Here is a 27,135-nt window from a genome sequence, read left to right as displayed (position 1 = left end):
CTCACATCAGCACAAGGGGAGGCTTATGTCATGGGGTTCCCAAGGATCAGGGTGAACTGTTCAGTGTTTCACAACACTGTATCCAATTATCCACTAGTAGATCATATAAATGAGACACATTCCCCAGTAGCTTTAACTTCTAGGGTAGCCAGGTGGCTGAGGATCAGCTTGCTGTATTGCTGCCACTGCCCTCTACAGACCACAGTTGAGGTAGAAAGACTAAGGAACTGTCCAAGGAACTCACTTTACACAATGAGAACAAGTATGGGATCTTACCTGACTAGATTTAGCATCATTGTCTCTATACTAGCTTGTCCCAGATGTTCTGAGCTCCCTTCAGTATGATTATCAAGTAGGTTCTTCATTATAGCGATGGTCTGCTCTACAAATTGTGTATTGGTCTCAGTTAACAAAACCTAGAGAGACAAGACACCAAGCCATATATCTTCAAACATGTTGTCCAAAAAATAACTAAGGGAAGTTTAAAATAGTACTAATAAATATTTCTATTATTGTATAGTAGGTATCTTAACCGCTGCAGGTATTTATTTGGACTGACCTACTCAGAAGAATTCCCCTACTTACTATGGTTAAGGTATCAAGAAATTTAGTCAATAAAAATATAAACAGAATTTCCCCAGAATAAGTAAATATTGGTTTGGTTCCTTGTATACAAATTCTCAAACAACTGTCATTTTTAACACAATATATATTTTTCAATAAAATAAAAACGTGATAACATCTCAACTCTTACCTGGCCTTGCGAGTCAAAAAATTTGCTGATGGTATTCTTCAGTTTGTTAAACAGCATTGGATAAAGTGCTGGACTCAATTCCAAACCCACTAGATCTTTAATATTAGTCCGTATCTGAAGTCCCACTTTCTCATGGTTACAGACCATTAAGGACAATAATCGATCTAAGAATTTGCTAACAGGAGTCTCTGTATTTCCATCAGTGGACACCATAGATATCATGGAGCCTTTGCGCTCATTGACTGGGCCCATCGGTGGACTATAGGTTGCTAATCCTGCATTGCTACGGTGCTGTAGGCAAACTCCCCCAAGAGCACATAAAAACCCTGTCATGTTGATCCATTCCTGAAGAGAATCTGTGTCAGAGAGGTCAATGGACCCTCCACCACTCACATGAGACATTCGTCTTTTCACAATTGTCTTGTGAAGACTCTCGGTAACCTGAAGAGGAAAAATAAAGAGAGCGAGGGAGAGCATGGTTCAAATGGGATCTCTATTTCAACACAGTGAGCAAATAACAAAAAACAGACCATATTGTAACCGTCTTTCAGTAAGTAAATCCTAAAACGTAAGCTTACATCCAGGTCAGTAAAACAAAAAAACCCCCAAAACCCACATTAAAACAAAACACAAAAACAAGAACTATTCCAGTATCATGAGATTTTTGTGACTCAAAGATTGTAAGACAATTACCTATCATACTGGAATCTGAACTTTACCAACAGGCCCTGCATTTACAGAAATCATCAAAATTCCAAGCTGGAAGGATCTGAAAGGCTCATCTATTCTATCTCCTGGTCTAAGGCAGGACCAAGGATATCCAGACTTATCCCACACAGATCCTTATACGAAGAACTTTATATAAAGACCTTTAAAAAACTCCAGTGAAAAGGAGCTCCCGCAACTCCCCTCATTAACCTACTTCAGTGCTTTATCCACCTTTAATGTTTTACACCATTTAACCTCAAATCTCTTTCGCCACAAACTAAGCCAACTACATGTACTACCGTCAGCAGACATAGAGAACAACTGGGTCACCATCCTCTTTCACAACCTTCCAGTATCAGAAGTCTTACATCCTCCTTAGGCCCCTCTTTTATAGACTAACAAATTCTTCCCTTCAAGGTCACATTTTCTAAACTACTTGCTACTAGGCTGTTCTCCTCAGACTCCCTTCAATTTGTCTGCACCTTTGTTAAATGGTGGTAACCAAAACTGGAACCATTACTCCAGCTAATATATCTTTCCTATTCCTAGAAAAAAGGAATAATTACATGCCATGATATGCATGCAACAATTCAGTTAACGCATCTCAGCATCACTGTTGGCCGATTCAGCATGGTCTACTACAATCCCCAGTTTCTCTTCTATGCTGCTACTGCCTAGCCAATTCAGCCTCATTTTATACACGGGCATTTCAGTTTCCTAGATGCAAGTAGAATCTTGCAGTCAATCTCAGTTTAATGATTTCAAACTGTTCCTCTACTTTGGCATGATCATTTTGAATTCTAAGCCTGTCCCCCATGAAATTGCGACTCGTCCTAGCTTCACATCATCCACAAATGTTAAAAGTACACTCCAACATCCATCATCCAAGTCATTAAAGAAAATAATAAGTAGTACCACCACTAGTAGCAGCAGTAGGCATTTGTCTGTCTCGTTGCAGGTACAAAGTAGTTGGGGTAACGTACAATACTGGCAACTATTTTGGAGGTTTCCACAAACGTGGTGAGACAGACCTGGCATTACTATGATGCAATTTTAGAATTAAAAAAAGGTAGGGTGTAGCGATACACCAGCAACTGAAAAAAAAGAGTTCTCCAAAACTCTTAGGAAGTCAGTAGCATCACATCCAGGAAAAAACCTCTGTCCCCCAATCTTCGGGATTCCACTTAAAATATCCCTATAGTTTATCACAAACTACTGATGAGTGTTTTGAGTATGCTTTCTAAACAGGGTGTTCACCCACTTCATAGTTATTATATCTACACCAAATTTCCTTAACTGACTTATGAGAACATCAGGTGGGACTGTAGCACAAACTTTATTAAGATCATCATAAAAAAAAATCAACTGCTTCTCCCTACCCTTTAGGTCATTTTGTCAAAGAAAAAGAAATAAAATTTGTTCAACATAATTTGTTCTCAACAAATCCACAGTGGCTATTTTATCTTCAAGGAACTTACAAATGGATTAATAATTAGTTCTCATCTCTCTGCAAGTAGTTAAAGGGCTTGTTTCACACAGCTCCTTTCATAGCTGCACTGTTATTTTAACATGCCTTGATTTGATCATTTATGCCATTTTATCAACCAATGGAGGATTGCAAGGTAAGTGTCAGACATTTTTCCATTTAAAATGAAGATGACTGTTCTCTCCCAGCTACTGCATACCATTATCCTGTCTAAGGTCAGACATTCGATCAATCATCTGAGCCACAAGTTATACTAGCTTGTGACTTAACTCTGATACATTTCTTCCTCACAGTCTTTCACAGCAACCATTGAAGAAGCATGAATATCTTTCCTTTGCATAAGGGTTTGCTAAATTGAAAAGTCTCTGAAACACCAATTTAGGCAATGATCACTCTGCTTCCAGCCATACTTTACCACTCAGGGAAATGGGAAGAAATGAGGTGAACAATCAACATTACAAGCGTAAAGAAAACTGCAGTATGTCAAGACAGATCCCATGGGGAAAATCCATTAATTGCTGAATGACTTCAAGGTAATTCCAGTCTTTCATACAAGGGTTTGATTTTAAAAGTCCAACCAGATATTAAAAATGTATTTGGATCATTAAGGTCAGTTTAAAAGACTACTTTAAAAACACTAGGTTCTTCCACATTATAGAGCACATCTATAGAAGACTTCATATTCACCTGGCCGTCTTCCATTTTGGTCTTTGGAAAATTGAGTATTAGCTTTGTAGCTTGTTCCCATTTTGTATGTGTATCTTCCCAAGCCTAAAACAGAATACATCGAGAATTTCAGATATTTACATTCTAGAGTACTTACAATGCCACCACTACTGACTGCTTTCAAACCCAAGGTACCAATAAGGAACATTTTAGTGAGTATGGCAGGGGGGAAAAGGGGACCCAAAAACCTTACTTCAGTATTGCCTGCAGTTGGATGTTCAATGCGTCTTAATAATGCCATCACTCTTTTCTGAAGAGCTGCTCTCCCTAAGTAAGAAAGATGTTTAAAACACTTTAGATTAATTGTATTCATTTTTAAGGTATTGAAGTGTAATACACACACATACCCCTTAAATCAGCTAGAAACCCATTTACATAAAACACTCACAAATATATTCGCATTACAAACAAAATACATTTTCAAAAACAGTTTTTCCTCCACTTACCTATCAAGGACTTAAAATTCAATATACAGCCTTGTACAAGACCTGACATCACTACCATGCAGAAATTGCAGGAGGAAGTAATCTTCAAATATTTGGTATTAAAATAAGGTTTGTATATTTTAACCCTACATGCGATCATATTTATGTAACCTGTGCACTGTTTTCAGGAATTTACATGATTCATAAGGATAAGGCATACGTATTAAGCCATTTTAGTTATATCAGAACTCATTTTAATAAATTCCAAAACATAGTACTTTGAGTTAATAGTCAGGTGCCAAGTTTGCCAATAGACTTCACCAGTCTCCTCACTCTTACCTGTTGACATCATATTGCTAACAGATGCAAATTCCATGAAAGTGTTGTAGTTTGGCAAAAAATTATGGACCGAGACTTCATCTACTCCACACCTGATGTCCGCTTCCTCACAAAGGTGACGGAAACAGGACATTGCAACTAGGACTGCCTCTATGTCAGGGCTCCACAGAAACATGTACAAAGCAACCTCCAATTTTGTCTGGGCTTGACGACAGATTGATGTTCCGCTGCATCCTGCTGTACTTTCCTTGGGGAACAGAAATGTACAGGTTTGGCAACACAATTTACATGTTAGGCAGCTTTGTCCAAGTCTGCCCTCATTTAAATTCTCTAGTGAATTATCTGTATTCTCATAGCACCAAGGAGCCCAAAGCAATATCAAGGCTCTGCTGTACGGGATTCATTAAGATTCCACCAACCTTGTAAAATTTAAATGGATAAACTCATCAATGGAGGGTCAGCAGGGAATAGGGGATACTCTTTTACCCTCAGGTTTACTAGAAATAATGGCTACAAACTAAAGGAGAGTAGATTTAGATCGGATATCAGGAAGACATTCTTTACGGTGAGGGTTGCCAAAATGTGGAATGGGCTTCCACGGGAGGTGGTGCTTTCCCCTACCCTGGAGGTGTTCAAGAGATTAGACAGGCACCTAGCAGGGGTTATTTAACCCAAGCACTCTTTCCTGCCTAGAGCAGGGGGTCGGACTCGATGATCTACAAGGTCCCTTCTGACCATAGGGATCTATGAAATCTATGCAATCTAAGACAGTTTAAGCATGGGAGAAATTAAGTATTACACTTGTACTTTCGATAGTATGTTTCTCCACCATCAGCTTGCAGCGGGCACATCTACACGTTCATTAATGCACAGTAACTATCTATAACTATAATAATACTGTACAGTAAAGTATTAGCAGGGTTAGTGCTGTGAGGCACTACTGTACAGTAGCCTCTCGTGTAGACATGGCCAGTTTGTACCAAGTTAATGCTTTAAATATCCACAGCATTTTGTCAGGACCGAAACAGAATTTCATTAGGATTGCAAACATCAGTTGTGGGAACAGCGTTTCGTTCACTTGATTTTAGGAAGATTCCATCAGCACGCGACTGGGAGCGAGACCTGTCTCTACACAATTGTTCTATGTGCCCTTCTGCTTTAGTTTCAATCAAAATTGGAATATGACTTCTTCTCTCCAAAGCATGAAGATGAATTTACATTTGTAAAGTGCTCTGAAGATAGCAATGATACTTGCACATTAAATAGTAGCAAAAAAAAAGTCATTTAAAAAATACAAATCAGAAATCTTGGCTCATAGCGCATTGATTAAAACATCCTGCTGATGTTGGCCACAGCTGTTCCATGCTGTAGAGCCAAAAACAAAAATCTGCCTGTGAGAAACAAGGGTGAATGTTCCCTGATTTCTGCTGTGCTTGTTTCTGTTTCAGGCCTGAGGTTTAGTATCTTGGAGTCTGAGAAATTAATAAATGTGGGCATGAAATCGGTTATGGTTTAAACTGAGCTAAGGTAGGCCGATATTTTAATTTCAAGACGGTTAAAACTTTACTGCATTACTCAAACTCGCACAGCACTTCAGATACATCTGTAACCTGACCAAACATCTAGATGAACTTAAAATCTCTTCTACTATTTCCCTGGTAAACATTTCAAATGTAACTCATGCTACCCCCAAATACTAATTCAATTTATACAGTCATACTGAGGTTCAACCCCCTAAATACACCAAAGAGATTTAAGAACAATACAGAGTGCAGCACTTACCATAGAAGAGTTCCCTTTCCCTTTCCTGAATGTAGCTCCTGGAGCACAGCGTACCATCTCTTCGTGGTCAAGAGAAATTTGACTAGCTCCACCCCCAGAGACATCGCATCCTACCCCATAAAGGAAGAGAAAATGACAGGAACTCCTATCTGATTGCTATAAAGAGAGGGAAGAGAAATAATAAATCACGCTACTTTTAAAAGGGCAAAAGGATGGTTTACAGGAGCTATACTCACGAAAGGAAAAAAGGCCTCTTAACATGTATATAGTATCTTTCCATCGTGAGAACTCCCAAAGAGCTTGGGAGGAAAAAAATACATGTACATGGTACTGCACTCATCACTGATATGTAGCCACTTTCACGGCAAAACGCATAGAGCAATACTACTCAATGGTTTAGGACAGGAAGGGGGGACAGGAAGGGGAATATCTAGTGGGAATCTGGCCTGAAGGCTTGAATTAAAACCCATATTATTTCCAAGTGTGTGCGTCTAATCAAGGTGGCCTAGAGAGTTTATTTATTAAATTGTTCAATAAAGCAAGAAAGAAAAACTATTGCTTCTCAGCCTTTTGGCTCAGATCAAATGTTGCATCTTGAAAGATATCCAGACACCTGCTCCAGCTCAGTGAAGGAAGACGTTAATTCTTTCTCTTTATCGCATCGTTTTTTGAAGACGTCTTCTGGCTTAGAACACTTGAAGATTTAGTAAAGAATGATAAGAGCAAATTATTTTGGCCTAAAAGAGCAACCCCTATGCTCAAAGGCTGATGCTTTGGACAGGAAAGACCTCACAGAAGCCCAAGGAGTAAATAGGAGAAATTCTCCTCTCCTTTGTAGAAAGAGTAGGGCAAAAATGGGAAGCTGACAGACAGCAAAATGAGCACAAGAATAGTTTGGGGCCATCTGAAAGGGGCATGTTTGTTCTATAACGTGCTTTTTGAAGCTCTTTGGAAGGTACTTCCTAAAGTAAATTTAAAAAAATCAGTGTTCAATTATTAAAACTAGAGATCAAGTGATGTGAAAACCTCCAGAGGAATTGATATTTTATGCATATAGAAGTATTTCTTTATATGTAAGAGGCAGAACTGTCTCTCAGTCCTAAAAACGGAACATCAGCCCACATTTATTAAATAAGTAAGTCTATTTCATGCCAAAATAGTTACATTTAAGTTGAATATTCCAAACTCTTAGGAAGGAAAGAAAGTGAAGGCTCTAATAAAAGTCAACCACAGGGTATTTCATAATTTTTTTCATAAATTTGCATAATTTATTATAGTTTTTGTGTGTCACATGAAAATCAGAAACAGAAAATACTATATGACAAATGAAACAGAGCTAACGTTGCTCTAAAAACCAATCACGGGCCTTTTTCTGGCTTTGCAATTGATGTCTAAATGGGCACAGAAGAAAAATAAAACAATTTGATTACAAGTGCCCATTTCTCAGAACTGGACTCCATATTGGACTGCATTTCTCAGAACTGGACTCCATACTGGACTGCATGTTTAGTTGTTCTCCATGCTGCAATGGAGCAGCACGGAGAGAAAATGCGGAGCAGCGCGCACACAGGTAGTGCATGCCACTCAAAAGCAGAGGTGGGCCACCCGGAGCCACAATGGCTGCCAGCCAGGCTCCACGTGGCAGAATTGCAACCCCAAGAGGCCCTCAAGTCAAGCTGCTGGGGCCAGCCCAGTACTGGCCGCAGCCTCCCCTACCCCACCCAGGGGACTTGCCATATGCCAGAGTGTGCGTGGCATGGGCATTCCCCGGTGGCGCAAGGTGCACGCTCCTAGGTGTCCCCGGGGAACCAAACATCCACACTACATATGGACATGGCCTATGTGAACTATATGTCTCTTCTCAACACTTTCAAATGTGCATCAGGGTAAAAGGACCCAAGAACAGCAAGAATGAACAGAATTATTTACTAGAGGAAAAAAGTGGATAAGCTTTACACATTTCAAAATACGCCTTCTTTCCAAGTCTTACTGAAAGATTTTGTTCTATCTAGATAGTAACTGAAGCCGCCTCCATATCCAGCCTGTGGAATTGAGAACCTCTGGCTAAGTCATGGAAGCAGGGAGAAAGACAACTCCAAACATCTTTCATCATCACACAATTCAGGCAAGAATGAAATAACACCTTGTTCTTATGGAGGATGGTGGATAAGTCAAGAGTGTGAAAGGTGAAAGCAACCAAAAATGCTGCCTCCAGATAAAAATCATAGAAGTTATGACGGAAGAAAATCCCATCTATTTGGACAGGACCAATTCACGATCATCAGCATCAATAAATGTCAACAAGCACAACTGAAGATGTCAATTGAGTTTCTTTAATGCATAAGATCAGATGGATGAACCACCTCCAGGAATAATTACAAGGTAAAATTCCAGAAATGTAAAGAGACTTGATTTCAGACAAGAGAGGACCCCAACTACAAAAGTTACTACATGTGACCTGAGGCACTCTGCTTCCAGAACCCCCGGAAAGAGATTTATGTTAGAAGAAAAGTTGTGAGGGAAGTCTTACAGGAGACTATAAAGGCATCCTATGTCATCAAAGAGGTTTCTATAAGCTTAAGAAAAATAAGATCCAAAACGTGTCAAAGCAAGTTGAAAGCATTATGATAAATCTTTAAGGAATCATGAAAGAATTAAGTGAACTAGTTTAGTTGTTGCATTTTAGTAAGTGTAATATTAAATTAGAGATATCCAAAGAACAGGCCAGCTAGTAGTCAACATAAAATATAATAAAGAAAAAACTCACGTAGTACCAAAACTAGCAGTAGAGACTGAAGAGGGGAATGAGTCATTTTCCTATTCCAACCTGGACATTAGCTCTTATCTAAGAGTTCTGTGTAGATATAGGACCTCCAGCAAGAAATCATAACTGTTTTAGCACTTTAACGGCCATGTTACATAGAACTTAAGGCAGAAAACCAAATCTTTTATCTTTAGGCCTTTAAAATAGCAAGAGTAATTTAGCAAGTCTAGTTTTCAGTCTACCAACTGACTTCTTTAGAGGTACTGTTTCAATGAGTGTCCGGTCTGGACCTGTACTCTGCAATATTTATGCGGGATGATCAGGAAGAAACAGAAAAGTAGTTTCTGCAAGTCTTGCCACTATGACAGTGGAAGCATCATCTCTCTCTTTCTTGTGTGGAGGGTATTTCTGATAGTGTTCATTCAGCACTGGTTAGGCCACATCTGGAGTACTGTGATCAATTTTGGGGCCCCCACTACAGAAAGGATGTGGATAGTCTAGTGGAAGGTGACAAAAATGGGCTGTGGGCTGGGGGACATGACTTATGACTGGAGAGGCTGAGAGAACTGGACTTATTTAGTGTGCAGAAGAGAAGACTGAGGGGGGCCTTACTAGCAGCCTTCAGCTATCTGAAGGCAGGCTCAAAAAAGGACAGAGCTGGACTGTTCTCAGTGGTGGCAGATGACAGAACAAGGAGCAACTGTTTCAAGTTGCAGCAAGGGACGTTTCAGTTAGAGATTAGGGAAAACTCTCTCATGAGGAAAGCAGTGAAGCACTGGAACCGGCTGGCCAGAGAGGTGGTGGAATCTCCATCCGGTTTCTAAGACACCACTAGACAAAGCCTTGGCTGGCATGATTTAGTTGGGGATGGTCCTGCTTTGATCAGGGGGGTGGACTGGATGACATCCTAAGGTCCCTTCCAACCCTAACTGCCTAAGAAACAACAGCTATTCGATCTGCAGAATCATCACTTCACACCCTTTGGAGGGCACACATTTCCTCTGGAAAGAGAAAAAAGGCAAAACAAGTCATTTTAGCTAAAAGAACCTAACCATACTAAGACCACTCAAGGCCAGGGTATATAATTCAGGACATTTGCACTTTCTCTACAGTGCAGAAATTTAACTACCAGTGGAGCTAGTACTATTTTTTTTTCAGTCACCAAGAAATAATCTGATATACTGAGGGAATAAGTAAAAGGAGGAATATAAACCTTAATAGAGTCTGGTTAATATTTACTTACTTTATTTTTTAGAAGAAACTTATTTCTACAGATCAGAATCTCTCGCAACCACTTGAGGATTTCTGTATTGCTGAGTATCTGATGATTAGTTAGCTTCTTGCAGATATAAAAAAGCATTTGTGAACTGCAGTGAAATGAAATTCAGTATTAGCTTCATCATCTAATAACCAAAGTAACATCTCTAGAAACAGATAGAACCATATACCCTCACATCATTAGGAGGAACATCCTGTGCAGGCATAACAATGCCGTTTTTAATTTATATGGAGAGATGCATTTCAAATGACAAAACCCCTTCCCCACCACCCAGCTGGCCTTTTTTGTTCTCGAAAAGGAAGTTAAGCAATTTGGATACTTGTCAGAAGTTGTCTGCTTACCCACAGAACAGATTCAGCACAGACAGTGGCAGGACAAGTTTACCTACACTGCTCTGACAACGTGTCTCAACTCTGTTCTGGAAGGAACACATCTAGGGATGTTCCTTCTTCATATCCATTCAGTCCTCCCACTCTCTGTTAAAACTGTCAAAGGGTCCAAATTAGTGTCAAATTGAATGGCTTTTACCCCAGCCCAAACAGATCACACACTCATTTGAGACATATGAAGTTGCATTCGTGTATTTCAATTACTGCCCAACTCAACAAGAAACAAACCAACATTTCAAAATTTAAATTTACAAATCTTTTCAGCTATATATTGCAGGCACACAGGCTACTTTTCTCATGCTGGTAAAAGTGTTCTCTAGAACAGGCACTGACTACCTTAATCCTACAATTATATTTGTACTGATTCAGTTAATCATAAAAGATTACAACTAACCTGTAGAGCTTTTCAGTTTACAAATATTAAGCTAATCCCCATTTAACATCAATGTCCATTTTTGGTCTTTTGAGCACTACTATAATTTTTACCCTAACAGCCTGGCTGAAATTGCTGCGTTAGCAGACTTGGAAAAGACAATATTCTTTAAAAAAAAAAAAATATTTTATTAAAATGCGATCCTTAAGACACATCAGTTGACCCAAAGATTAGCCTGCAAGGAACTAGCACAGGGGCAGATCTTGGTTTCAATCTCGCAAACCCACTCTTTGGAGTTGCTTAGACTTATCTTGCCTCTCCCTCAAATGCATTAACACAATTTTTTTTAAAAGTGAATAAAAAACATTTGAACTAGATAAAACCTATCTTTTCATATTTAGTTTAACAGCTGCAGTTACAACTAAATAGCGAACTTCAGATGCCCTTTAGTAGTCAGAAAGGTCTCTCACAATTTAACCAGTACAGTGCAATGACAACTTGCTACACAGCTGAGTAAGACGGAGTACTTTTAAGCAATTGTGATTTTCAGGATATGAGATTATACAGCTTTTCCCCCACAGAGCATTTCTTCAACTGCAGCTATTTCAAAAGAAAAGACATCTCATATGGGGCTATTTATCTGATGTACAAAAGCTAATTTACCTACCTAATCTCCCAAAATGTTTCTATTGGCGCATCTGGATTCCATAAGTCAATGCTGTCTAACTGATGAAGAACTAGCAAGGCCTGAATTCAGAAGAGAGTAGCTTTTTTACTTCATGGAAAATAGCTTGCAAAGTACTTCAGCATAGCCAGAAAAATAGATTAAATATACATGAATCCATTGTCTGCAACATTCATTTTTAAAACAGAAAATGTAATGGGAGCAAAATATTAGAAGCAAACTTTATATGGAAAAGTAAACAATCAAGAAAAGTGCTGAAGTCATCTTTTTTAGCCTTTACTAAATATCTGCAGTCCAAGCAGGATCATTCATCTTGCATTTAAATCCACACAGTAAAGCAAGAACACAGCAAGTTTTTGGTTTTTGTAACCAGAGTTTGGGGGCTTTAAATGTGTACGTCTTTGACCCACCTGCAAAAAATAATACAAAAGCAATCCTACTGGTATAAACATAAAACAGCAACAACGCAAAACATCTATAAGTTAAGGTCTTCCAGCAAAAGCAGGAAAGACTGACTATGATCCCTGAAGTAGCAAAAACTGAATTAAGATAAAGAATTGGGGGAATACTGGAAAAGTGTATTTCTACAACTTCTTATTTTTTAATATCCATTTGCTCTTCTTCTTCCTTCTGCATGCTAGTTCTGCTCACTTTTCACAGTTATTCCAATGGACAGTTTTCATTAGCAGAAGTGTTTAATGAAAAGCATTTTGAAACACAGGAGGATTTAGCATGTATACAAGTCATAGTCCCCAAAACTGTACTACGAAATTAACTATATGAGGTATGTATCTAAAGCCAAAAGCTCAATTGTCAAGGTACTCTTAAATAGAAGACTAATTTCTATGAAGAAATACAGCACAGAATATTACCAAGGAATAAGCAACAACACTACCGGAACAAAATTATGTGCCCAGCCCTCATTCTGGCCAGCCCTCAAAAGAAAGGGAAATTGAATATTCAAGGCTGTCACCTCACCTTAGCTATATATACCAGGGCACTGTGGAAAAAAATAAAATGCCTCATGCAACATCACCTACTGTTTGAAACCCCCGGTATGCAGCCAAGGAAATTTAAAAGAAAAAAAAAAATCAACTTGCTCTGGTACAAAGGAAGTTTTGCTTGCAGTGATATTCTACCAGCTAAAACAGTTCCCCACCACCTAACAATATTCAAATTATTTTCAGAATAATACAGAACAGGAACTATTTTGAAGTAACTATGTTAAGAGAAAAGCTGATCGGTAAGGTTACTTAAAAATCAACATGCCAGATCCTCATTAAGTGCAAACTGGTATAGCCAACACTGGTCTGAGGTGGGAGAAAAGCTGCCTCGGCCTGGCCTAAGTTGTAATATCTACAGCAAATCAAATCTCTCTCAGAACTACTACAGCATGGCACAGCACACTACAGTGATAGGTGCTGTTATACCTTCATGAACTGCTCAAGTCTTTCAGGTTCAGCAGGCTTACTATTATTTTTAAAAAATAATAAAATTCTAAAGTGCCAAGAGGATACATCCTGGAATATAAATCTTGCAAATTTGGAGGCAATGACTCTTGCTGGAAATGTTATGGGCAGACTTCAGTTTAGCTACAAAAAAAAAAAAATCAACTAAGCAGGAATAGCCATTACTATACACTGCTTTACTTTTTCCTTCAATATCTTCAGGCTTTTCCATCCAAAACAGTGGAAGACAGAAATCCTACAAACAGACATATGTAATGGATCCAGTGGCACATGAGTCTCATATTAAAGCAAGCCAACAAAATTTAATGAGAACAGAGGATACCTTTCTTCTTCCCCCACACACAGAAAAGTTGAAATTTGCACTGGGAATGTATCTGAAAATCGTATATACTTAAGTGTATGAAAATATATAGATACTTGAAGCTGAACTTGAAACTTGCTTAGAAGCATAGCTCTGATACCATAAAAAGTCTTGGAAATAAAAATCAACTGTCTTGCTTGCTAGACAGCTGCAGCTTGCTCAGCTTTTCTGGTTTGAGAAGTTTACTCAGTGTAGGCAGAAGCTGCCTAGAAGTCTTGCCATCTCCTTACCACTTGCTGAATCACCAAGCAATATAATAATTGTTATGGTCCTCTCAACTTCAACCCCTCTCACCCCACAAAAGAAGAGGGTGAATCTCTCTCTCAAAGCCATTTAAAAGGATTGGGGAAGATGAAGGACAGATGGAGGGGTTTAAGGGTGCTCTACAATGAAGTAACAAAAACATAAGAAAATCAGTCTCAAAGACACTGATGACGAGATACTAATTAGTAATGACCTGCCATACTAAGGAATGAATGATTTTCTGAGACAGGAAAAATGTAAAAGGCAAACTCCCTACTGCACCCCTGAAAACTTTTATTTCAGTCTCTGCTATAAAACATTCAGCCGAAGATACATTTTAAAAAAAATAAATGAATCAAAGCTACTAAAACAACACAAAAGCTTGGACACAAATTAGTACTCCAGAGCTTCTACAAAAAATCCTGATACACCTGGTAGTTGGCAAGCTAATCATCCCGTGTGTGTATGCCCAGGCCTTACCTCCATGGCTTCTTGTGCTATTTCTGGCATGTTGGACTGTGGAACAAGTTGCACAAGTCCTGTAATTAATTCAGCAGTGCTACCCTGGGTCTCCGGCCCCTGCTTCCTTGGATTCTAAAACCAGAAAAATGGTTTAAAAAGTAAAACTGTTCTATAATTGGCCATATTACTTGCCATTAGAATGCATTAGCCCTTACACACCCACACAAACAGCATTTAGTTGTTTGTTTTAATTAAGTTAAGTTATCTTTGGCACTTCTTTTAAACGATCTAGAATTTTTTTTCCAAACTGAAGAGTGCAAAAACCAGGCAAAAAGTTTGACATTGTCTATGAGACTCGATTTCAGTAAAATCAGTTTCGCTGCTGGTTAATACAGCACATGGATGAGTTCTCAAGATGTGCATTTACCATAGCTGAAGCAAATTTCTGTCTCTGTGGTCACAGTGGATCCCCATACTGGGGGCTGTTGACTCTCAAAAGACTATTTGCAAAGAACTTTACGGAATACTCATTACAGCATGAATTTAAAGCCAAATCATGACCTGATGGATTTATTTTTCTCCCTGTTTTCTTTCATGTTTCCTCTGTGACAGTTTTGGGGAAAAAAAGATGGTAGATAAGTCACCAGTGCACTTCCCATAAAACATCAAAGAAAAGAATGCAGCAATAGAAGTTGGGGTTTAATTCCCTTATTTCTAGTGTATTTTTGTCTTTCTGTTCATCAAGATTTTTAGCCTAATTCTTTTTACTGACATTCTCCTAATACTCTTCTCTAACCAACTTAATTCCCCTGTTCTAGTCTTCATTGTTAGGTTCATTTTGCTTATTATAACTTCACTCCAATTCTCTTTAGAACTCCATTTCCTGGTATTTCATCTGTTGCCTCTCCTTCCATATTGATCAGGACTGAGATGGCTGGCTGAGGTCCACCCATGCAGCCCACCCTGGTTCAACTCAGCATTTGTCACCGATAAAAAGAAATGGACCAGAATGTCACTGATGTTTATACAAGAAGTGACAAAAGTAAGGCTGCCTTTCCCAGCTGCATAATAACGGGGTGAAAGAATGGAGTGGAGCAGTAACCTGGAGGAAGGCATGCTGTGTTTAAGCTCTTATTTTTACTCATTGTCCAGATTTTATTTTTTTGGTACTTCAGAAACTTAAGTTTGAATTTCAGCAGCATTCAATGATCACACAAATGCTGAAAAGCTTTTCAGTATTTTTTGGAACATCAAAAGATATCACTAATGCAAGAAGTAACATTTATACTTACACATAGCAAGAGCTTTGGATCAGCATGGATCAGTTTTACCAAGGCTAATAGCAAAAACTTATAACTTCTGGTTTCCAAGTCTGTGGGTTTTTCTTTAAATTTAAGGCTGGTCATTTTCTCTCTTAATGTAAGACTCTAAGGAAAAAATATGATACCATTTGTCAGTATGATTTTTTTTTTTAAAAACACAGGAAGTTGATAATTTAACATTTTATAAAATGTAATCCTTATATATAGTCAAAAATGCATGAGGGTATAACTACTGTACACAATGGACATGTCTACAAGAGACACTACCATGCAGTGGTTTACTGCGCATTTATTTAGTACTTGTATAAGCAAGTACTAAATAAATAAATATATGGTAACCAGACTTACTGTCCAGTAGCACCAGCAAACACCTTTTAAGCACAGCTTTTGCCACACAGTAGTAGCAAGCTACTGCGCAGTCAGCGTCTCATGTAGACGTGCCCAGTACAACTAAAAATTATGCATTAAATTCAATGAAATACAGACATCATGTAATATTGTAATATAATGTTTTATATAGTATAAGTCAGCTTGTTTAAAAATATGCTATGACTTTTCTAAATGTATACTTGGCCAAAAATAAATAAATAAGACATTGGTGAATTTAACCTGGAGATATTTAGAAAGTGGGGGAAACTTGTAGGGAATAAATTCTTCCAGAACCAGGAGGAATCAATGGATACACTAGTATGAAAAAAATCATTTTTCCTTTTATCCTTCAGAAAACAAAACCTCATAAAGAAAGGAACAAAATTAAAGCACAGGCATGTAAACTGACTATTTTTACTGCTAATAAAAACAAACACAATTTTAGGTAAGAGCTTCTGGGTTCTCACTAATTTAATCCCATGTTTTGAGCAGGGTTATTTCTCTTCTTACAAATACGTCTTGATGCTTTCACCAGATGCTGCTGCATCATTAATAAAATGTGTAGAGTCCCATCAACAGATGCTTAATATCAGAGAAAGTTAACTTCATCTAAAGAAATACTACTCATACAACATTCAACTTCCTCTTCTGTACCAGAGATTCCAAGGCCTCTATTCATCTGAATTCACAAGGGGGCCTCTGCAATTTAGATATGAAACATAAATGTGAACCAAATCAGATTCCGCCATCCTTATTCACAGTAAGGGAGAGAATGCATCTCTATAAAACCTAAAACCTATGCACCAAGCAAACAGGCACATCTTGCATCTTACAAATATATGGATGTTGCTAATTCCAAAAACTTTAAAATTCCAAGCATGCCCCAATGCTATAAAAATGTAGACATACCTAACACTATGCAAATACTATTGTATGCTGGCTATGGTTTCTTAAACTCACTAAGAAAGAACATTTTGGCTAGATTCGACTCCTTGGAAAAAAGATTATCCCATTTGAATAGCATCTATCATAGTAAATGTTGGTTCATGGGTAGGTTTCCCGTGTGTGACCACAATGTAAGCAATAAACATATAAAATAGTTAAATCCTGGAACAAAAGATTACATGCTTCTAATTTAAATTGGACATGTGCTTACTAATTTTGTCCCATGTATCCTGTAACTGGCATTATTTTTCTTTCCTCTTAAAAAGTGTTTAACTGTATTTTAATGATGGCATTTCAAATCTTTTAGCATTTTTGCTGACTATGAACAAAGCACCCCAAAACAGGACTGCATAGCAGGTCCTTTAGAGATTTAAGCACAGCAATTAAAAGAGTAGAAAAAACTGCTCTTTGAAAAAGTGTCCTTCAAACAGGAACCCTGAAGTTGCAGGCCTTGTTTTCACTTTTCATTCAATAGATGAGCCTTTTGAACACACAGCATCAGATTAAAAGCCCATTCTTGATCTCCTCACAAGTGAAATATGGTATTGTGCAACTGATTTCACTTGAAATTTGATAATCCTAAATTACTTGGCTGAAAATTTTATTCTGATGTGAAAGATAAACTAAATCATTTGACCCACAAAACTGACAACTGTCATACAAGAGGAAACCACTAGTTATATAATAGGGCTGTGTGAAGCTTTTGTCACTGATTCGGCGGCCAAATCTCCAAATCCAAATCGAATCAGGAGACCCTTTAATCTCTCTGAAATCGGAACCCTCCAAATCGATTCGGAGAGATTCGGCGATTCACACATAGACAAAGCTTTAAATATTTTTTCTATGCATCTCAAGGTACCAGGCAGCTTGTGAATGCTGTGATGCTGGGGCGGGTCCCACAGGACCGTGGGGGTGCTCCCCAGTGCACTCAGCAGCAGACCCGGAAGTGGACCAGAAGCCCTTCCGGTCCACCAGGGAGCACGCCGCCCTGCCCCTCCCCACACTCCCCCAGCTCAGCAACTGGTGCCTCCTGGGTCTGGGGGGGCACCCAGGGTCCCCCTGAGGCTCATCAACAAACCAGGGGGGCACAAGGAGGCCCTCCTGTGCACTTGGCGGCAGACCCAGTACTTCTGGTCCACTTCTGGGTTCACCGCCAAGCACGCAGGGGACCCCCCCACACACACACCTTCCTGTGGGACACTCCCATCTGCCCCAGCATCGCAGCGTCCACGAGTCACACAGGTACATCGAGGTATGTAGAAAAAACATTTAAAGCTGCATCTATGGCCAAACCACTGTTTCTCTGCATCAGCACTGAATCTTCAGATTCAAATCTGGCTGAATCAAATCGGGGACAGTGATCCAAATCAACGAATCGAGTCACTGTCCCTGATTCAGGACTAATCCAAATCGGACACGGCCCATTTCACACGTCCCTATTATATAATTATAGTTTTCATGACTTCCAAAAAGAAAAGCACAACAGAAAAGAAGCCTTTTAATTAAATCTCATCTGTGAAATGATCTGTTCACTTGATACAGTCAATAAGTGAAGCAAAGCAAAAAGACGGAGACGGGAAGTGACTGCTTTCTACAAATACAGCGAGTGGGATAAACATCAGAACAGGAAAGGAGCTATTTAAGCTAATGGACGATACTGGCACAAGAACAAATGGGTATAGACTGGCCATGAATAAATTTAGGCTGGAAATTAGAAGGTTTCTCACCATCAGAGTGAGGTTTTAGAACAGCCCTCTCAACAGAACAGAGGAGCAAAAACCTCGCATTTTTAAGATGGAGCTTGATCAGTTTATGAAAGGGATTATGACATGACTGCCTGCAATAGTACTGGACTGTGACCCACGAGGTCCCTTCCAGTCCTATGTTTTTATGCAAGACATGCTACATATTCCATCTGAAATGAAGTGATGTGACTACAGTGGTAACTATCCACAGAGAAGTCAAAGAAAATGAAGGCTTTTCTGTGGTAGTTACAATGGGTCATACTTACAGCAACAGAGGCCCACTGCCATGCAAAACAGTGACTGGTTGGCATCTGATCATGTGAGCGACAGCAGCCAATAAAAGCAGAAAATAAGAAGCAGAAGACAAAGCACCACCAATCAATGTCAGAGTCGCCATGTACAGTACCCTTCCTATTTTCTCAATAGACGAATATATATACAGTTACAGTATTCAACAACTTTCACCTAAAGCTGTTCTAATCACTCTTTGAAATTATACCTAATAATTAGGTATACTTCATTTTCATGTAGCATTTAGGCCTTCTGCTAAAGTAAGCATCTTGAACATGGTATCTTTGCAATTCAGAAAAGCAATGAATTAATTCAGCACAATATAGAAAACCCTCAATTCGGAACTGAAGAAGTACAGCGGAGATGCTTCTGACCTTCTTAAGAGGCATTCAGATATAATATTACAAACTAATCTATGCTATATATTGAAGTTTTGTTGGGTTTTTGTGGGGAGGGTTTTGTGGGGGGTAAAGAAAATGATTAATGTACACTTCATTTCAAAATGCTTGAAGATATCTATTTCTGGGCTGTCACTAGGACCAAACAGTCAACATGCTGAAGAGAAAGCAAGCAGGACAAGTAGGGAAAAAAATAAAGTAAAAACTCCTGCTGATCAACATAGAAAATACAGCAGTTACTATGGTGTATTCTACTGTTTAATAATAGAAGAAATGTTTCTGATTATGCACAAAGGGTCATGCTGCCCAGACCTGAATCCAGCATGACAACTTAAAAGGGTAGTTAAGACTGCATTACAGATGAAAGGTTATTTCTCTGTTGTCAGTTTCAAAACAGCACAAAAACGAAGGAACAATCATCATGAACTGTTTCACTAAAAAGCCTTTGTCAAAATACAAAATATTGCAAGGTTTACAGAGCATGTACAGCTCTCTGTTGCTTCAGGGATTGTTACATTTTGCTCTATTTTCCAGACTAAAGTTGATGAATAAAATAGCAGGAATGGAATGGAGACACAGAAAAAGCAATGGGGAAGAAACAAAACTTAAAACACACAAGCCCAAACCTTACCGGGGTCATCCGAATTGTCGCGTGAGTCCCACAACCCTGTATAGCTTTATGAAGCGTTTCACTGAACATGCTGCGGAGTTCCACAGAGTGACAGTAAACAGCATCAATCTTGGGCCACCAGTCCAGTGCAGACTAGGAAATACACATTTTGTTAGCGTCACTGTCTAAAGGAGCAAACAGGATACACATGTGGTCCCCTTAAATTTTTTAAAAATCTCTTTTCAAAATAGCTACAGCCTTGCGCACACATGGCAAATGCAACTAACGTAACGGAGCTGCAGGAAGAAAGAGGGGGGGAAAAAAGAAGCGTTAAATTATTTTGAAGAACATGAATAAAGTCTTGAAAGAAGATTTGTTAATTCTCTCCTCTAACTAAGCACTCAATCTGTAATACCTGCTTAGATTATATTTCACACAAAATAATTTAAAGTGTAGTTGGTTACTACGCTGTCTCCTTTATGATCTGCCACCTCGTACATACAACAAACCGTTACAGAAATTAACTGTGAAAGGGCTCACGCCAGAAGAAATACAGAATAAGTGAATAATACTTTTAACTTCACTGTTCAATCATGCACTCAATTCACTAGAAACTGAAACATACTGAAAGCTAGCAAGATTTCTGGAGAACATAAACAGTTGCTAACTTCTGTTAAGCTTTATTGCATGACATATTAACTGTAGTATGGAAAGCAAATATTTGCACAACAAATTGCAGCAAATTGCATGAAAATTCTTTGCACCTTGTTGTTGCAAAGAAAAATTACTCCCACAGTCACCTCATCCTGACTCCCTAGTATACCAACTTATTTCTACATCCTAGAACTTGATGCCATGGCCTGACTTAGATGCTTATCTATATTAAGACTTTTGTATTATTCTCAGGCCAAATTTCTCTCAGAATGGTAACAAGTTCTAAGTTATGTAAGTTAATTTAAGATGACTGTTGAGTATTAGAAGAAAACCGAATAGCAATTTAACATTGCCATTCCATTCATAAACATTATAAAAGCAAACGGTTGCATTTTAAGATGTGCAGTGGCATATTTACATGAGCAACTGCAAACCCTGAGAATACTATTGTGGTCTTTTTTTTTTTTTTTAACCGGACTCAGAAGCTGTTCCCCCAAATCATACCTTTAAATTGTTAGTTATATATAATACTGTACAGATATATGGATTTAATCAACATAACATCCCACCCTTCTTTACTTCCTGTAGTGAGGCCACCTTAAACACTATGGAAATAACGGTAAGAATATAATGCAGCAGGTCATACAAAAATGAACACAATCTATTTAAACAAAAGCCAGACAACTTGCTCATATATCTTTCATCTTTTACAGTCATCATTTCAAGATCAGAGTATTTTAGACTCCAAAACCATCTCTGGAAACAACTCGGCAAAGAGATTACGGAAGCAAGCCAAATTAATGAAGTGTTGCTAATTAAGATCCAATTTCAGATGCAACTGTCTGCAGCAGGAGACATGTTCCTTTTGAAAAAGGGTTCACCTCCATGCCCCTACTTCACTAGGTCAGAATGACATCAGTGTTTATATTTGTTTCTACCTTGTGCTTTCTTTGTCTTTTGTAGGAAGAGTGAGTTATTGCAAAAGATCTTATTTCCTGCTGGATTTGTGCTTCATTAGAAGCTACTTTCAAACATGCAAAAAGTACAGGTCACATATCAAAGACAGAGAAGCATGCCTAAAGTTCTGTTTTAGCATGAAAGTCCAAAAGGCTCAAATTCAGCCTCAGGGCAGTTCCCAATCCATGCATGGGCACATGGTCTATTCTACCAAATTTAAGCAAACTGCTTTTTATTTAAAAGGATAAGATAAATCCAAGTTCAATGTGTAGTTTTGTTTCTTTAACATGGCAATCAAATTTCAAGTTTCAGTGAAGAAAGGGGCTACTTACAGGAGGTCTGTGAAGAAAAGCTCAGGAGTAGTTCTCGAGGAACTTGCATGGCTTTCCTGCAGAGCACAGTGCTGGCAGAGATGGGTGGCATTCAAAGTTGGAGTTTGTAGGGCTGAAATGTACTAACATCTACTTGGACTGGATTCAACTCTGCTCTAGGAGGTTTTACTTCTTCAAAAAAAATGCTGCCTTGCCTTTTTACTCCATACCAAGTCCCCCCAGCTGTTCACTGCAGCCACCTGTTGTCATTTATCTTCGATTATAAACTCTTAAGCTTCTTGGGACAGGAAGCATTTGCCTAAGCACAACGGAGCTCTGGTCTGTGTCTGGGGCCCCTAAACACTGCCATACTACAAGTAAGAAATTTGCTTCCCCGGGAAGGCTGCACTGAAAAGAATAAAAGGATTGGGGAAGTAAAGGAACTGCTGTAATGAGACTGCTATACTTACTTGTTATGCAATAGTAACATGACAATTACAGGCACATGTAATACAAAAAGGAGCAAAATAAAACTTATATTTTTATCCTGACATTTCTGCACATTTAAACTGAGCTGGAGACACCTAAAAGGGGAAACTAACCTAGGAATGGATGAACAGAGGGGATTGAATTGCATTGCTTATTAATGAGCAAACCCTGCTGCCTGTGAAGGAATCAGTAGCATGAGACTGTTGAGCACTGTTTAAACTCCTTCCATATCAACAGTTGGACTCCTAATCAGAAATCACAAATCTCTGGATTAATTAAGCCTTTTGAACACACAGCCTCAAATTAAAAGCCCATTCTTGATCTCATCTCAAGTGAAATGTGGTATTGTCCAACTGATTTCACTTGAAACTTTGAAACTTGATTTTACTTTCATTTTGAAACTTACATTTGTGATTATTCGGTGAAGTGAATTTACCAAGACATAATGAAATGGTGATGGGGAATTCTGCGCCAAGCAGATCTAAAAGAAAAAAAAAAGGCCATTTATGAATACTGTTAATCTTTAACAGCTCTCGGATCAGATCAAGCAGAACATCGGAAATTGTTAGGTTGTTAAAAAACAATGGCAATACTAAAACAACACTAAGAATGGCATTTTTAAGTATGTCTAACCAGTTAAGAACAGATTTTATTACACAATTATTTATGAATTTCTAGATGCTGCTAGCCCAACCCTGATGTCTACATCATCAGGAAAAACTGCTTTTCTGAAAAGAGAGCCTCACCTTAAAATGTTGGTTATTGTGGGGGTTTATGCGGAAGCAGGAAACTAAGCAGTCAATCATAAGATCCACATCTGCATTCTGATTACCTCTTGAGAATGGCTTACTCGGATTAAACAGCAAGTTCTAGACAAAAAAAGGTTTGGGCATGGAGGTTACTGCTTTTCAATTCTAATATACCAATACATTTACAGAAGTCAGAGAACAGACTGCTCTCTCCTAACACTTGCACTGTAAAAAAAAAAAAAATCTGCTTAATACTTGTTGTTTCTTAAACTTGTTAATGTTTTAACTAGGTTAATATTAACTAAACATTAATAAACCTGAAGAAAGGATCTACATTAAGCATGGATTTTCATAGACAGTATCTTAACTAATGAACACTAACCAGGAAATTCAGAGTGAAAGACTAGCCCCCTTTATTTTTAATGAACCCATTTAGTCACTGCAGGGTGTCCGTTGATGGATTCATTACTTGTTGTATTACCTACAGTTAACAGGATGCTCTGAAAGTAAAAAATGGGCAGGTTTGAGCACTACAGGACAGTGCTTGCAGGACACTGGTTGCACGAAAATAAAATCCCCCCGTTCTCTCAACCATGCCGCATTTAGTGGAAATGAAATGTATCAAGTCAACAGGCAGAGCAGCATGTGAGATACAATTAAGGACTGCAAATAAACTGCAATAGAAGAGAAGTTCTAATATTAGAAGACACAGAGCTTTCTGATAAAGGAGTCTTAAAAAACACTCCATGAAAAGACACAGAGGTCCTCATAAGCTCCAAGTCTGAAGCTTCTCCTCTTTACCTTGAGATCTACCACCATGGACTGCACCAGAAGGAAAATGACAGAGTTATCCTCCCAGTTGATGTATGTAGATGCTTTGCACAGTTTAACACAAGCAATAGCAGCACTTTCAGTCAGTTGTCTGCTCCCACCATGGCCTGCCAGCGCTTTCCTGAGGTTGTCCAGAAACAGTTTCTGCAGAATTCAAATGTACCAACCCAAAAGAGAAAAAAAAAAAGTTATAACCCCTTTGGTGAGCTCACGACAGAGCTTTTATAGCTTTAAATACATGCCTTTAAAAAACATATTCCAGACATTTAGTGAGGAATCAGGAAAAGAAGGATATTGGGGCAGTGAAAGAAACTCAAGTATTTGATTTGAATGGTATTATCTAATGTTTCAAAATACTATGGTTAATCAGTTTAGAAAAGTACATTTTATTCATTACAGAACTTAATTTTGGACCATTTGCAGTTGTGTTAAGGTATTACCATGCGTTCGGTTTTATCGTGGTTGGCCCGGATGCTACAGAAACAGATGACTGCCACTATTTAACTGCAAAATTCTGTAGCCACATCAAATTCTATTCCTTTTGTAGTATTACATTTGTAAGCTACATATTCATATATCACAAAAACAAAGCAAGTACAACGTAGGCACACTAAAAGTAATGCTACACTTGACTAAAGCATGCAGGGCAGAATATGAGGATTGAAAACTCTTGACAGTTCTTTGGTCTCAAGGCTGACAGGGCTGAGTGCTTAGGTAAAATTTTGTTTAGCACCTCCATAAGCAAGTGACTTATTGCTCTGCACCAGAATATCTATGTAACCTTTGTCAAGCAGAAAATGCATATTACACAAGGTTTTGAGGGTGGGGAAAGCAAAAGGTTAAGTAAGGTCCTCAAGACCTCAAAACTCCATGTAGCATGCCACTACAAAGCACTTCTATAACTTGGATGTCTACTGACTAAGACAACATTTTCTTCACCTTGTTTATTTTGGTTTCTTCCACCACATCCTTAGCTATATCTTGGATGATCTCTGGACACAGGACGAGAAGAATGATTTGCAGTGGCCAAACTGCTGCTTTCCGCTTTGTGCTTTCGGCAAAGCCATCCACCAAGTCAAACAACTTCTCTGCACAGTCTACGTTTAAAAACACCCACATGACTACCAAAGAGTTGAAAAAATAACATTAAAATACCCTGCTACGTTTAGCTTACATTTGCTGTTTGGCAAAGAACATTACCACTCAAAGGAAAAAGGACTACAAACATTAGGACTTAGGTTCCATAAACAAAAGAAATAAGAACAGGAAAGCTGAACACATAATTTATGCATTAAAACTACTGCTATGTGGTGTTTCAGACATGCACACTATCCACGAAAGAGAAATGCTATGCAAGGGCTAGGTACTGCCTGAAGAAAAATTAAGAAATGAAAGAGACAGGGCAATTCAAATGCCTAAGACAAAAAAAATGACTGATCATAAACCCTATGCCATAATGCACTGTAATTTGCATGCACAAATGTTAAACATATGCTTTAAATATTTCGCCTTTTTTTAAATGATTGAGGAGTCATTCTTTTTCTGAATGATCAATTCACTAAGTGCTAGTATAATTTAAGTGGAAAATATGCTCATGCACAAGTGACATCGGCTGCTTGCAGACGTTAAAATAACAAAAACAAAAAACACACCCCACCACTCCCCTGCACAACATGCTTTACCAGCCTGCTTCAGCCTGGCTCTACAGCGTCTGTATAGATTGGGCCTTTTGGCACCTCTAGTTAAGCGGATTCAATCAGTTATTAGAAGAAAGCACCCAAAAAGCCCCACAAAAGCACCCAATCCGTACAGACATCAGTTTAGCCAGGTCCAACTAACACGCTGCCTCTTCTGGGCATATGCTGGGCCCAGAATGGGAACATGCCAAATTTAAAGTAAAGTGCCATTTTTTGGGTTTTTTAATGTCTGCAAGCAGCCATAAATATTAACATGTGCATACAGAAGCAACAGATCCTTCGACCTGTATTCAGAGTTCAAACCCATACTTTTCCTGTGGAATAAATGGAAACTAAAAGGATCCCTTGAGTATCCGTATATGCAGAAAACCTGACACAAAGTTTGAGGATGAGGTAGAAAGGGAAAAAACAAAACACAGATGGGAAGTAGCCTGGATTGGTCTACACAGAGGAAACAGTTGTGTTTTGCAACCATGTCTGACCTTGCCATTGTGGCTACACTGGGCTGTTATGACTTTGGAAAGCATTTACACATGTGCTTTGATCTACTCTTATTCAAGAAGAGACTTAACACAAAAGGTCTAAGTACCCATTCTGAGGTCAGGATGGCATACTTTCCCTGTATCGGGGCTTAATGTGTATTTGTAAACCCATTATTATATGTTTACAAGGTACACTTTGCATTCTTGTGCTGTTTACTTATGTGCACCAAAATAAAGGTCTAAAGGAAAACATCCAGACCCCACCTCTTATCACCCACTTCCACTTGTGGGTCAGGGAAACAAGCAAGCATACATCTTTTTCTGTACTGCCAAAGGAGACAAAAAAGCATCTCTCCTGCCCCAAAAGCAAGGCACATTCAAAATTCATTGACACTGCTAATTCTCAAAGTAAATGGGGGTGGGGTGGGGGGGCAGTGATAACTTAACCTGACAAATCCACATCAGCTTTCAAAAACTACATATTAAAGTGGCTGGTTATTCCTTACCAGCCATATCAGTCTGTGGTGTCTGGTACAGTTTAGTGAATTCATCAGGATAGTTTTCCACCCAATTCCAAAATGCCTACAAAAGACAAGGCAACACATCTTTAAGCATACGTAACCATCTGTTTAAGAAATAAATTCAATTTAGGAAATCAATTTCTAGGGGCAAAGAGATGTTATTCTACCCTTCAGAGTCAGCAGGCACTGTTTTTATAGTGTCATTTAATTTCACCACCCACCCAAAAAACGGTAACTTTCCTGTAAGTTAGAGGTGTCGAAACAGATGATTTGCTGTGTAAACTATGCTGCTTTACAGGTTCCCAAATTAAAAGATAGAATGAGCCTTCAAATCAATAACTGAGGAACAATGTGAAAAAATTCAGGCCCAAATATAACAATGGTAAAATACTTGCCTTTTCAAGACTGTTAATAACAGCCAGTTGAGCTACTTTCTTTAGGGCTTTAAACTTAAACACTGTCTCTGAAACAATAAAATATTTCAGTATTTGTTAAAAGGGTTTTTCCTTCAAACCAAGT

At 38.5% G+C, this 27,135-nt stretch overlaps 1 protein-coding gene across 6 annotated transcripts in view; it reads right to left on the bottom strand.

Annotated features, from left to right (window-relative positions):
• NF1 (neurofibromin 1) overlaps nt 1–27,135 on the bottom strand; it is a 143,516-nt gene that overhangs the window by 97,202 nt on the left and 19,179 nt on the right. For all 6 annotated transcript variants that reach the window (XM_090026303.1, XM_090026305.1, XM_090026307.1 and 3 more), the window contains exons 6-22: nt 27,012–27,079; nt 26,602–26,677; nt 24,856–25,013; nt 23,887–24,060; nt 23,083–23,205; nt 22,743–22,817; nt 19,947–20,078; nt 15,538–15,672; nt 14,264–14,377; nt 11,693–11,772; nt 10,228–10,351; nt 6,221–6,376; nt 4,439–4,685; nt 3,868–3,941; nt 3,636–3,719; nt 755–1,195; nt 277–416 (exon numbers count right to left, since the gene is read on the bottom strand). In XM_090026303.1, coding sequence (XP_089882429.1) covers nt 277–416; nt 755–1,195; nt 3,636–3,719; nt 3,868–3,941; nt 4,439–4,685; nt 6,221–6,376; nt 10,228–10,351; nt 11,693–11,772; nt 14,264–14,377; nt 15,538–15,672; nt 19,947–20,078; nt 22,743–22,817; nt 23,083–23,205; nt 23,887–24,060; nt 24,856–25,013; nt 26,602–26,677; nt 27,012–27,079 — 2,401 coding nt within the window. The remainder of the gene's footprint in view (nt 1–276; nt 417–754; nt 1,196–3,635; nt 3,720–3,867; nt 3,942–4,438; nt 4,686–6,220; nt 6,377–10,227; nt 10,352–11,692; nt 11,773–14,263; nt 14,378–15,537; nt 15,673–19,946; nt 20,079–22,742; nt 22,818–23,082; nt 23,206–23,886; nt 24,061–24,855; nt 25,014–26,601; nt 26,678–27,011; nt 27,080–27,135) is intronic.

This window comes from Crocodylus siamensis, chromosome 13 (assembly GCF_052110815.1).
Source record: "Crocodylus siamensis isolate JL-2025a chromosome 13, ASM5211081v1, whole genome shotgun sequence".
Classification (NCBI taxonomy): Eukaryota; Metazoa; Chordata; order Crocodylia; family Crocodylidae; genus Crocodylus; species Crocodylus siamensis.
This window is presented reverse-complemented; position numbering and strand designations above follow the sequence as displayed.